General features: G+C 34.6%; 1 protein-coding gene across 1 annotated transcript; it reads right to left on the bottom strand.

Moving 5' to 3' along the window:
- Positions 1–1,312: 1,312 nt before the first annotated feature.
- Positions 1,313–8,461, bottom strand: LOC120635585 (apical junction molecule-like). The gene is made up of 10 exons (XM_039906620.1): positions 8,423–8,461; positions 7,815–7,909; positions 7,187–7,372; positions 6,651–6,801; positions 5,905–6,088; positions 4,899–5,077; positions 4,255–4,431; positions 3,391–3,603; positions 2,166–2,269; positions 1,313–1,409 (listed from the first exon to the last, which is right to left on the bottom strand). The coding sequence occupies exons 1-10, from the start codon at positions 8,459–8,461 to the stop codon at positions 1,313–1,315; spliced, it is 1,425 nt and encodes a 474-aa protein (XP_039762554.1).
- Positions 8,462–12,680: the final 4,219 nt, after the last annotated feature.

The following is a 12,680-nucleotide window of genomic DNA, read 5'->3' on the forward strand; positions in this document are numbered from 1 at the left end:
ATATTCAGTAAAAAAATGGTTACAGCTCTAGTATAAAAAAAAAAAGACTGAGAACGTAACTGTTTTCGGAACGTTTCGCAACAATTATAAATTGCATGCTACTATGAAGTAAGCGCAAAAAGAATACTCGCGACATATTCTTTCGTATTATTTAACGTCCCAAAAAAAATTACGTATTTTTTAAAACACTGTATGTAATTGATTTTTATTTTTTTGTTTCTTTCAGTTTCGTTCCAAGTTACATTCTATGGTCTTGCACAAATGTCAAAACGGGCCTATTACATTGTTACGACTATAGTAGGCCGGTAGGTGGTGGTGGTTGATGATGATGATTATAGAACTTACTTACATACTTACTTACTTAGTTTAGGTATCTATATTGTTTGTATGTTGTGTTGTTCGCCAACACGAATTTGAGCAGTGCGCTGGGTTTTAAGGCCCTATTTATTTATTTAATTAATTTATTTATTTCTTACAATAATAAGTAGGTATACATAGGTGACTTGATCTCCTGAAACTCTATTGAGTTTGTATAAGCGGGTAGGTGAACAAATACGCCGCCAGCAGGTCGAGATACCGCATCATATAATGCAATCCCACAGCCAGCTGACAAGCGGCGCATAGGCATATACAGATTGCTTCCAGAATACGATATCAATATTCTTCCAATTTCTAGATATAATTTTTGAAAACATTGTTTATATTTTTTTCGGTGCTCTCAGTCGGGCAATCGTTAATTCCATCTACTTATTTGCTTTTAAAGTAGATGGGTAATAGGCATTCTAATTTGGAATGTTATTTAGACGGGTTTTAACGATAGCCCATAGGCTATACCATGGGTTCCCTACCTATTTAAGCAAGCGGCGCACTTACAAGTAAAGAAATTTCTCACGGCGCGCGCGAACTAATTTTTTTTGGATGAAGTGCGACTTGCAAGTCACTTGTATGCATTACACTACTGCTTTCGGCAATCTTACACAACTGAACACTTATTGAGGCTCATTGATTCGTTAAATTTAAATAAAAGCAAATAATTTTTTAACAATTATTCATTGTTATGTCAACATCTCCTGAGGATGCTCCGGTTTCGGAGCCCAACGTGCGCAGAGGGTACATTGCAGAAAATCTGTTTAGTGTGGAGTATAAGGACTGAAGAAATTATAAATTTCACCAAACAGATTATTCTGCTTTTCGCGGAGTTAATTTTCATAATATCTCATGGAATTCCGCAAAGTAACGCCTGCTTCTATCCAATAAATAAAAGCGTTATATTTTCTTAATTTATATTCAGTTAATTCACATGAGTTATATTTTAAAATTCATTCTTATTGATAAACGGTAAAGATGGAATCTTGTTGTTGGCTTTATGAACTTGCATAATTTTCTTGAACGGATGAACGGGATTTTTGCTGAAAATAAATTACAGATTATGAATGAAATATTATTAACAAAACACGAATAACTATATAGAAATAACAAGAAAATATAGGTAGTAGTTAAAAAAAATATCAACTAGCACGGCTGCACAGGAGACATTTTTTCCCCCCGGGGAAAGGACAAAATACTTAATCTGTTTTATTCACTCGAGCATACGCGAATGTGTGGATATAATATCTAAATAGTAGGTATACGTGTATATTAAATTGAGTTAAACTTCTCCCTTTCCCTGAAACCTAGCGTTGGCGGGTTGGCAATTTTATCCCTTGCAGTGGATATAATCGGGATATAAAATGTTTGTTCCCTGCCCATGCCTACCTATATTTTAAGTGTTGTAAGTCTGTAGTGTTTGTATGCGTGTGTATTTCCCGAAAGGATGCCCATATTGGCTACCAAATATACGGGCTTGACTATTAGAATACCATACACTATGAAAAATTTGAAATACAAGATGGCCGCCACCAGAAAATGGTGAGTAAACTTTTTCTACCTCAATATGGGTATCAAATGAAAGGGCTTAACTATTATAATGGAATACTATAATGTACAAGTATATTTAACGCAGGGTTTTTTAATATTTTCAATTTATATATTATTGTTTAATAGGTATATCAGTACTTACTTGCCCATTATTGCTGTAAGAGGTAATAAACATCAAATGGAAATCGCTTTTGTTCTTTTTAATTAAATATCCTATATCAAGGTACGATTACTGTTTGTTTATTTACCTTGTAGATAATTGGCCGACCTTATCTTCCATCGCTTCTTTAAACATTATCGCCTTTTTTGTGAACGGTCGTTGTTTTCTTTCCATTCCGATTAATTCAAGCTCCTGAAATAAAATTTTCTTTAGGCACTGGTAAGTGTTTAAGTATCAGGTGACAGTTATTCTTTCGCTTATTAAAAAGTACTTATTAGTAAGTAAATATCTACTGTTAATTTTAACAATACAGAAATTATAACAATGTTTACATTATCTTTAAACTTTTTTTTCTTGATTCTCGAAGCGTCCAGAATAATTCACTAAGCTAGCAAAGCGAGAACAGACAACATAACCTAAAATAAACTACTTTACTGTGACGTAACAGAACTACCTACTACCAAAGTTACCAAACAATATTTAATTTCATCCATCATGTACGCGTAAAAAAACACTTAAGCAAGTAAATTGTTTGGAACTTTTGTATTAACTATAATATACGAGTACACAAGGTGTAAATGAAAACCTAAATAATACATCACATGCTTTAGAGGTTCATTATGCTCTGAGATATTTCTGTGAAACCGAAAACCTAATGGTTTTTGAGTAAAACACAGACATCGTTTTTACTGAAAAAAAAACAGATTCAGCCCTAAAAACACGTGCCAACTTTAAATCATGGGACTCCTGCCACTTTATCAGGTACGCGTCGTGTAGGTACAATGCGCGTGTCGGTATTTTACCGTCAATAGGGTTGTCATAAGTAAACCCTGAGAATGGTTTGAAATTTGTATGGACAAATAAATATGCTTCTTTTGATTTAACATTTATACAGGGTGATTGCTTATGATATATCCTTCAAAATTATTTCGTAATTAGGGTACACTTTGTATTGTAACCTAAGATTCTTAAAAATGTAACACACGAAATGAAGGCGAGCCTCAGGTCCTCTTTTACAGTGTGTCTCAGTTACCAAAGTATTTTTCAATATTTTTTTGTTATACAGGGGTAACAGAAATACACAAATTGAAAAATTTTACTGTCGTACGTTTCATGACATATAGATAGCCGGCTAACACACATACGGATGCACGGACTCACAGACAGACAGCGGAGAATAAAGCTCCTTTTTTGGGATTGCTAATCGTAAAAAAGTAACGTTAGATACTAACAAAATATTTTTTCTGATAGATTTATTGCAAGTGAGCTCTTTAGGAGATCGCACTTGGAGTTCTAGCAGATGATTCCGTTACCATAATTTCCTGGTTATCTCGTATTTGATTGGTCAACGTTTTTCTGTATTCGTTCTGCCGCCTGAGTTCTCCATTAGCACTGTCCAAGTTTTTACGTAATTCATCGTACGCTATCCTTTTCACTCTGTCCATTGTCGCTTTTCTTTCCTGCCTTTGAATTTCTTGCTCGTGCTTTCTCTTCTCCAAGTGCCACTTGTATTCTTGAGCTGCTTTCTGCAATATTATTGTTACCTGTTAGCAAATCTGCCTTTGTTTGTACGTTTGGTTAAAGATAAAAAGGTATTTTCGTCTAGACTGGTCCAAATTATGCATAATTCGTGGTAGATATAAGTTTGAGTAAGAAATCAAAAATGACAGGAACCCAGACAAAAAGGAAGGTCGTATAAAATGGTGGGAAAATTAAGAGGTACAGAATAATACAGACAGAAGTGTCAAGGGAGGATAGAAGAAGTTATCTCTTTGTAGTTAATTATAAAGTGCGCTATAAGTTCAGATATATTGATGTTTGTAGTTTTAAATGTGCTATTTTGTAATAAGAGATACTAAAACGATTAAACGTTGTATGAAAATGGGGTTTCTATTTATGTAAGTATTAGTAAGTGTGAAGGGGTGATAGCCTGGTGGGTAAGGTATGAGTTTCCTTAGGGGGGAGTCAGAGTCCTTAGGAGAGTCGACCCCCCACAGTTAATTTGTTTGATTTGATTACAAACACTAATAATATTAAATGCGTTAGGGCAACCGTAAAGAATTTTAGTCTAAAATAACTTTATCAAAGTTAAAAGCTGCTTAAAGACGGCGAAGGGCTGAATATGGCGACTTAGACTATGAATACATGAATAAATCTCTACACGAAAATTTACTTACTAATTTATTATTTTGTTTTTCCTCTTCAACTCTTTTGGTTAACTCATCATTTTCTTTTTCACTTTGTTCTTTCAATTCACGAGCTATTCTATTTGTCTCTTTTTTTAATTCGTCTAGTATCATCCTTTCACGGTTGGAATTTTTTTCGAAAAGATCCTCTTGTCTTTTAAGCATTTTCTAAAAAAAATAAGGGTACAACTTATTGTGAATAGCATATAAAGCTTATTATAGACATTATGGTGCTTAGAAACCGATAGAGGGTTTATATAACTGCAATACATTTAATTAGCCCGTTACCATCAAAGACTAAATTATCACCAACCAGCAAGATAGCAGTCAAGTAGGAATGGGAATAAAAAAAAATTGCTTTCTGGTAAAATTATAGTAGCATCCAATGCTTGTTTTGCTATACGGCAGATTGGCGCAGTCGGCTGCTTTCCGAGACCAAGGCTGTGGAGTTGACTCCAATTGGAATTGATTCCCACAACTGAAAATGTTTGTCTGATGAACATGAATATTTTTCAGTGTATGGGTGTTTATCTGTATGTATAAGTATTTATGTATATTATTCATAAAAACTTTCATTTATGTATTATTTATCTACTTTGTTTAACACGTTGGTAATTAGGTAAATATTTTCTTACAATTTGGTTCAATTTCCTGTGATTCTCCCTTCGTAACTCTTCCGTAGCAATTTGTATTGCATTCATATCCATATCTCTTTCTTGTCTCTTTTCATCTCGTATTCGTGATAACTTCATCTGATACCCGTCTATATAGTTCTGTTTGTTCGTTAGTTGCTGATCTTTTTTCCTTTTGATCGCTGAAATTTTTAAAAGTACAATAATTTGAATAAGTAGGCGCACTTTACAGGAAGTTCATCATCAAGATGATAATCTTATCAACCTAAATACAATAGCCTCTATGGGAAAAGAAAATTAAATTACGTAATACCAAACCTAATTAATCAGTTACCAACTTTAAGACGTCATAACAAAGAAAAATATAAAAATCACATTAAAAGAATATTATTACCAACTTAACCTGCATTATAACCTGATCATCGTTACGTACGTACGTACGTACGTTAGGTACCAATCAAAATATTAATCTAACAAGAAACCACCTGTACCTATACTGCAGAGTCTTGATGCGTATACAAATTTTCTCGTTTGTATTCTCCTTGTACATTTTTTAGTACCTAGTAGTTATTTTTAACCTATCCACATTTACCTATATATCTTTGTTAAGTACTTACTATTTATCGCCACTTGTCATTAATTAATGATAATTTAGTTTAGAATAAATATAATTTTAGAATAAAGCATGTAGTTGTACACGACCAATGATACACGGCGCAGGGTAAAATTCTTAAGAGTTTATTTTGGACACCTTTTCAATATAAAATTTTATTTCTTAATTTTTCGATTAAATAAATAAATAAATAAATAAATAAATAAATAAAAAAAAGCCCATTACCGACCCACTACAGGGCACGGGTTTACTCCCACAATGAGAAGGGGTTAGCCATATTCCACCACGCTGGCCCAGTGCAGGTTGGTGGACACACAGGCAGGCAGTAGTAGAGTCAGTTAACACTTCAGGCAGTAGTACAGCTGATTAATGGTTAGCTAGAGTTCATACAGTTACCATCATAGTAATCCTGTTCCATCTTCTTCTTCATTATTTCCAAACGTCTATTCTCAATCTCTCTTTCAGTCTGCAATGTTTCTTGTCTTTGTCTATTAGCGCTTGCTATTTGCGCATCGTAAGCCATTCGACGCTCGCACATTTCTTGTTTAAGCCTATGAGCTGTAGCTCGTTCATTTTCTTCCTGTTGTAAAAATACTTTTTAAGCAAAAGAACTACTGCTATAAAAAAACCATCATAATTAGATTTGATTTGATTTATATTCTACTTTTATTATTTATTGTGTTTAAATAAAGGCTCAACGTACTCTATTAGTTGATCGTTTGAGCTGAATTTTGAACTACTAGTATCATCATATCAACCCATTACCGGCCCACTACACGGGCACGGGTCTTCTCCCACAATGAGAAGGGTTTAAGGCCGTAGTCTACCACGCTCGCCCAGTGCGGATTGGGGGACTCCAAGCACCTTTGAGAAGATTATTAGAACTCTCAGACATGCCGGTTTCGTCACGATGTTTTCCTTCACCATTGAAGCAAGGGATATTTTTATTGTTTAACTACTATTATAACTCTACTAAATAAAGTTGTTTATGTTTTCATAACAGTCTGTTTATAAGTCTATTGCAATGTATTAGTCTGTTTTTAAACTACCTGTAAGAAACAGACTTGTTTTTACTTTTTAGAGTCCATGTTTTGTAAGTTAAATATTGTTTAAAATTACTATGACATTAATCATAGACTCACCTTTGCTCTAACATCGTTTATAAGAACCCGATGCCAAAGTTCATCGATATCCGCCTGACTTTGTTCTATGAACTTTTTCTCACACATCTGTAACTTCTGCATGCTTCGCAGTTCGATCTCATCTACTCTTGTGCATTTCATGCCATTAGCTCTGTGGGAAATATATAATATTACTTAAATAATACGCAATATTATATCCGTGTAAACCCAGGCTAGCTAGAGGCACCTAGATAGGTTTGGTGAGAGAAGGCAAAAAACATAACTGTTACGAGCCCCCTAAGGATTTTTGTGGATTCTTAAAGCGAAGCGTACCTAATAAAGTGACATGATTTTAATTTGCTTGTGATGTTAGGGCGGCATCTGATTTTTTTGAATAAAAACAATGCAGTGGTTTACTCAAAAACTATAAGGTTTTGCAGATAAGTCTTAGGGACAGTACATAATGTACCTTAAAAGCCTGCGAAGTAATATTTCGGTTTTCAATTACGTTTTATATATTTTTTTTTTGAGAAAGTAATGGTCTTTGGTATGCTTACATTTTCTCCCGTTCAAGAGCTTTCAAACATTCACGCTCTTTTTCCTTTTCAATATTTTCCTCATATTTTTCTATTTTACTTTCTCTTTCTTTACAATATCCACATTCAGTCATAGTCTGCTTAGTTTCTAGTTCTCTAATAAGTTCTACTTCTTCGCTGTCTAAAAGTTGCTTGAGTTTATATCTTCTGTGTCATAGTTTGATTTCTTCTTCATTTAATAATTTCCTTACTTTTTCACCAGCTCTGTTGATTATAGCTCTGAAATGATAATAACAATGATTTTATTGTATAGCATCATCATTTAACGAGATATAAGAATATATCTGAATTGTTTATGCTTGTTTATTCCTTAAGTCTTTGTTTGCTAGTAAATTTGTCAGACAGGATAAAGTTTTTTGCCAAGCGTAAACTTATTAGGCTTGGTAATGGGCTTGTAAATGGAGACTAGATTTTTCACACATTTTTGATAGGGAAGAACATTTGTGATGACAATAATCATGAAGACTTCAAAAAATAAAGTAGGTATTATCAATTGACATCAAGCAAGGTTTAGATGAAAAACTTGAAAGATAAAAATGGAGAAGACATAAAGGGTCTTGTTTTTTCAATTTGATATAGATCGACTTACTTCTGTAAATGTACGGCATCATAATCGACGATGTCTTCAGTTTTCTTAATTTCTTCAATGTTTACCACAGTCTCATCGTCGCAGTGTTGTCTTATCTTGAAATTTAATAAAGTTTTTTTTTAATATCCATCAGTAATATAAATTTAAAAATTCTTGATTCATGTAGGCCTATTGATTATTGCGAGATGATGATGATAGCCACATTCGTTAACTTAAACTAAAGCTAGGAGGTTTTCAAACTCCTCGTCTAAGGAGTGCCCACAATCAACAAATAAAAAAATTATAAAATTTTTTTAGGTTATGCTTTTCGGCCAACGAAAGCATGACGATATCTACCGGAAAAAAAATCTAGAGTAGGGCACACCACTGACTTTATGGTTATTTCCCTTGATATTTAAAGAAAGGATTAAAATGAAATATTAAATTTATTTATGCCTATGAAAATTTGCAGCACAGTAACCGCCAAAGCGGTGTTTAATTTAAGGAATGTCATTGAATATATAAAAACTAGAATTGTAAACACTGTAGAGCCGCAATTTACTTAGTTTTTGATATAAATGTAAACTAGATTCTACCCTCCAAAAATGACTAGGATGTCCGAAATATACGGCCTTCAGTTTCGAGTCAGCTCTATTCAGCTTCACCATCGCTATAGAGTCTCCGTGGTATAACGCGGGTATCAATCAGTTACTGTCACGCCCACGTCGGCTTTCACTGCGGAATGGTTTCCAGCTATCGACCAAACTGTTGCTCGGGTTACAATGGGACACGCAATTGACGGATTAACATTCTAACAGTCGTCAAATACTATTATTTTAAACTTTAAATTATTACAAATAAATAAAATAAAATGTTTAATAAAACAGTCATATCTCTAATAGGTTATCCCGTTACAATTGTGAGCAACCATGTGTCAATAAGTCAACTCGTATTGGAATAAAAAAAACACTATTACCGCTAGCTTAATATCGCACACAATCAAAAATCACACCACTTTAGTAGTGTTTCTCGAACAGGCGGTTAGTCACTTGACTCCATTTAACAGTTGACAGTAATTATTTTACCTTTAATGTTCTACACATTTAACAAAATATGGGGAAAATGGGAAATGTTTGTTAGCTGGCAACATTACGCGGACTTAAAGTGAGAGGGGCCGTAGAGCGTTTTCACTGTTTTTGAAAACAATGTACTGCATGCAATAATGGCTGAATGAGGGTTTTAGTATGATCTTAATTCTATGGTAATAATTATATATTTTATTTTTTGGTCTTACACTTTAATCCTTTTTGCAAACTGATGCCTGAAATTTAGTTTTAGCCCACATTTATTTAGTTTTTTTACAAATCCCTTGGGGATCTTGTATTTTAAAGGATAAAAACCTAGCCTACGTTATTCTCCGTCCTTTCAATTAACATTCTGCCAAAATTCAAGTGGATTTGTTGCTTAGTTAGGGAGTAAAGTAAGGACAAACAAGTAAATAAACAAACACACTTTTGCATTTATAATATCATCTGGTATGGATTATTGGCACAGTGCTACCCACTGTGCCAATCGGCCCTCTAATCGGACCCTGCTTTCTGAGGTCAAGGCCGTGTGTTCGATTCCCACAACTGGAAAATATATGTGTGATGGACATGAGGGATTTTCAGTTTCTGGGTGTTTATATGTATATTATAAGTATTTATGTATATTATTCATTAGTCATCTTAGTACCCATAACACTAGGCTCGGGCTAGATTCCGATGTGTGTATTGTCGTAGAATACTTATTTATTTATTCAAGAAATACACTCTCGCATATTATTGGTTATTGGTATAATATTACGTAGGGAAGTAGGCAATACAGGGTGCAGTTATGTTGTTTTGGTAAGGAATATCCTATGTAGGCTGATATCCCGGCAATAAAGATAACGCTTCACGCACGCCATCCAGGGCATCAACCCCCCATTATAGAAAGTGCAGCGACCGATTTATTGTGCTGTTAGTGTTTCATTTACTTTAGTGAATTGACCAAATTGGAGTGCGCAGTGCGTGCCGCTCACAAAATAGGGTAGTTTGTTATATCCCACTCATAGTGGACGAAATAGGCGAAACTTATAGTTAATCCACTTATAGTTTATGATAGCCTAGTAGCTTTGCTTTAGGGGCCTGGTTCGGCCTCAAACCTTTTGTTATGGGTTGATAATGATGATGAGAATTGGATGGCCGATTGGCGCAGTGGGCAGCGACCCTTTTTTTTTGGCGTGGTGGAAAAGCTTTATTGCTACCTCCGACGGGCAGGACGGAAGTTATGTGGGACTCCCGCTCTAGTGGGCAGCGACCCTGCTTTCTGAGTCTAAGGCCGTAGTTTCGATTCCCATCTGAGCAATGTTTGTGTGATGAATATGAATGTCTGGGTGTTAAGTTAATAACAACTATTTATGTATATCTGTTATTCATAAAAATATTTATCAGTTATCTTAGTACCCGTAAAACAAGCTAGTCTCACTTTGGTGCTAGATGCCGATGTCTGTGTTGTCATAGTATATTTGTCTATTTATTTAGTACTAGCTGTTGCCCCCGACTTCGTCTGCGTTTGTTTTTGTTTTTTGAAAGACATGTGGCATTCGATTTAGGTGTAATTCTACGCACATTATGTATTCAGGTCCGTGCGTTTCGTGCCGTGCTGAGGAGTTGTGTCCTCTATCTCCAATCACATTCGTCAGATATAAACGAAATTTGGGCAAAATTAAACAGACATTATAACCTCTAAAGTACAAAAGTTATTATTTAAATCGGTTATCATTTGACGGCGTTATGGTATAAAATCGCCAAACACCTACCCCTCTCCCAAAAGAACTCAGCTTAATTTCGGGATAAGAAGCATCCTATATGAATTCTAACACCTTCAGAAATATGTGTACAAAGTTTCATGCTGTGCGGTTTAGTAGTTTTTGCGTGAAAGCGTAACAAACAAACTTACATTCACATTTTTAATATTAGTAGGGATTTCTAAGCCGTATTTTTTGTCGGTATAAAATATACCTACTGTATACCATATCTTACCAGTATTTAAATTAATGCTTGAAACGCCAGTTTGTCAATTATTTTTAAATTTTTTTTTTTTTAATGTTACTTGTAATTTCCGATACAATTTTAAATTACAATTTCGTTAAGATCAGCTATTATTAACATAGATGCAATAATACTTAGGTACCTACTAACAAAGAAGTATGAACGAAATTATTTAATATTCTGTGATACCAGTGAAATTAAATTCAAGTTTGTAAAAATAAATAAAAGCCAAGGGACATATACCTAAAAAACAAAATGTAGGGCGAGCTTTGGAGCAGATTGAGAGCGACTTAAAGAAACATTCGAGAAAAATGAACAAACACCGGAGGCGAAATTCTGGAAATGTCAGCAAGGAAATGAAAAGCTGGAAATTAGGTATGCATTCTATATCTAGGTATTTAGGTCGCTGTTTTCGCGTTGCATATCTCTTGCCCATATTTTAGGGTGTATTTTTTAGGGTGCCGTGACCTAGTTTCGACAGCGCATATCAATTGAATGCTTTTGGTAAACAACGTTAAACGAGTCGATAACAAGATGAGGGACTGACTAGGTGCTTCGAATTTTGACTTTTCTATTCCTTGGTTCTGGTCATTATCATTTACAGTTCATAGATAATTGTTATTTTATTAATTGCATTTAAATTTTGTTGACTGAAATCCAGTAGCTAGGAAGATACCTAGTAATTTTAACATGTTACTTGGCACCGACTTAAAAATGTTTTAGAAATTTTTTATTAAAAACTTTTTAGTTGGTAAGCTTTTTAAAAAAAAAATTTTTATTCCACTTCAAGTTAACCTTATCCTGCAATCTCACCTGCTGATTAAGAGTAGATTCAGTCTATGATGGTAACGGTCTGAGCTGCTAGGGGTATGACAGATAAATTAAACCGATACTAATCGGTTTCTAGTTAACAACTTACCGGAAATCTATATCGCTAGGTGGCACATCTTTGCCGGAGAAACCGGAGTATCCTCAGGAGATGTTGACTTCACAATGAATAATTGTTAACTCACTTAACAAGTACATTGCCGAAAATCTGTTGTGGTGTGTTGTATAATGATTGAAGAAATTATAAATTACACCATACAGACTCCAGCTTTTCGCGGACTATAGCAAATTAAGCTTAATTTTCATAATGTACGTTTTAAGTAATTTAAACATAACTTGCTTCAACGTAAAGCAACAATTCGTGAGGAAACCTGCATGCCTGAGAGTTCTCCATACTGTTCTCAAGGGTGTGCGGAGTCCACCAATCCACACTGGGCCAACCATTGTAGTGGGCCGATAATGGGTATTGATATGATGATGATGATGTTGATATAGGACCGATTGAAATGAGTTAAGTTATGCGCTTAATCGCATCGGTTCATCCGTTTAAGCGGTACGATGACACACACACAGACAGACACACATTGCGGTTAACCTTATAGAACCCTTCTTTTTGTGTGAACGGGCCTGGATCGTGTAGTCATTTCCACCCTACGCAACAATATGGTGCGGAAGGGAATCCGTAGTAAATTCAATTTTTAATTAGGGTAGGTATAGCTAGCTATTCCATTATTTAATTACAGAGGTCGAATTACAGCTCACGCCTCGACTTATTAATCAATTTGGACGCTTTTGTGTACAGTGACAGTCAGATGTGTTCTAGTTTTTTTTTAACTTCCGGTGGTGTCATGGTAGGTTCTCAAATGTTTCTTACGTGTCTAATTTCTTCTGAGAGTAAAGTGTGTTTTTAAATTTAAAAAAAAGTGTGTTAATAGTAGCGAGCGGTGTAACAAGTAGGTACCGGAGTTAACAACAAAGATCTTAT

Source organism: Pararge aegeria, chromosome 1 (genome assembly GCF_905163445.1).
Source record: "Pararge aegeria chromosome 1, ilParAegt1.1, whole genome shotgun sequence".
Lineage (NCBI taxonomy): Eukaryota > Metazoa > Arthropoda > Insecta > Lepidoptera > Nymphalidae > Pararge > Pararge aegeria.

Coding starts and splice junctions, on each gene's coding strand:
- LOC120635585 (XM_039906620.1), bottom strand. CDS start 8,461: ATGGTGAAGCTGAATAGAGCTGACTCGAAACTGAAGGCC. Junction 7,910..8,422: donor CTGACTCGAAACTGAAGGCC/GTATATTTCGGA, acceptor TTAAATTTCAAG/ATAAGACAACACTGCGACGA. Junction 4,432..4,898: donor ACAGGAAATTGAACCAAATT/GTAAGAAAATAT, acceptor TATTTTTTTTAG/AAAATGCTTAAAAGACAAGA.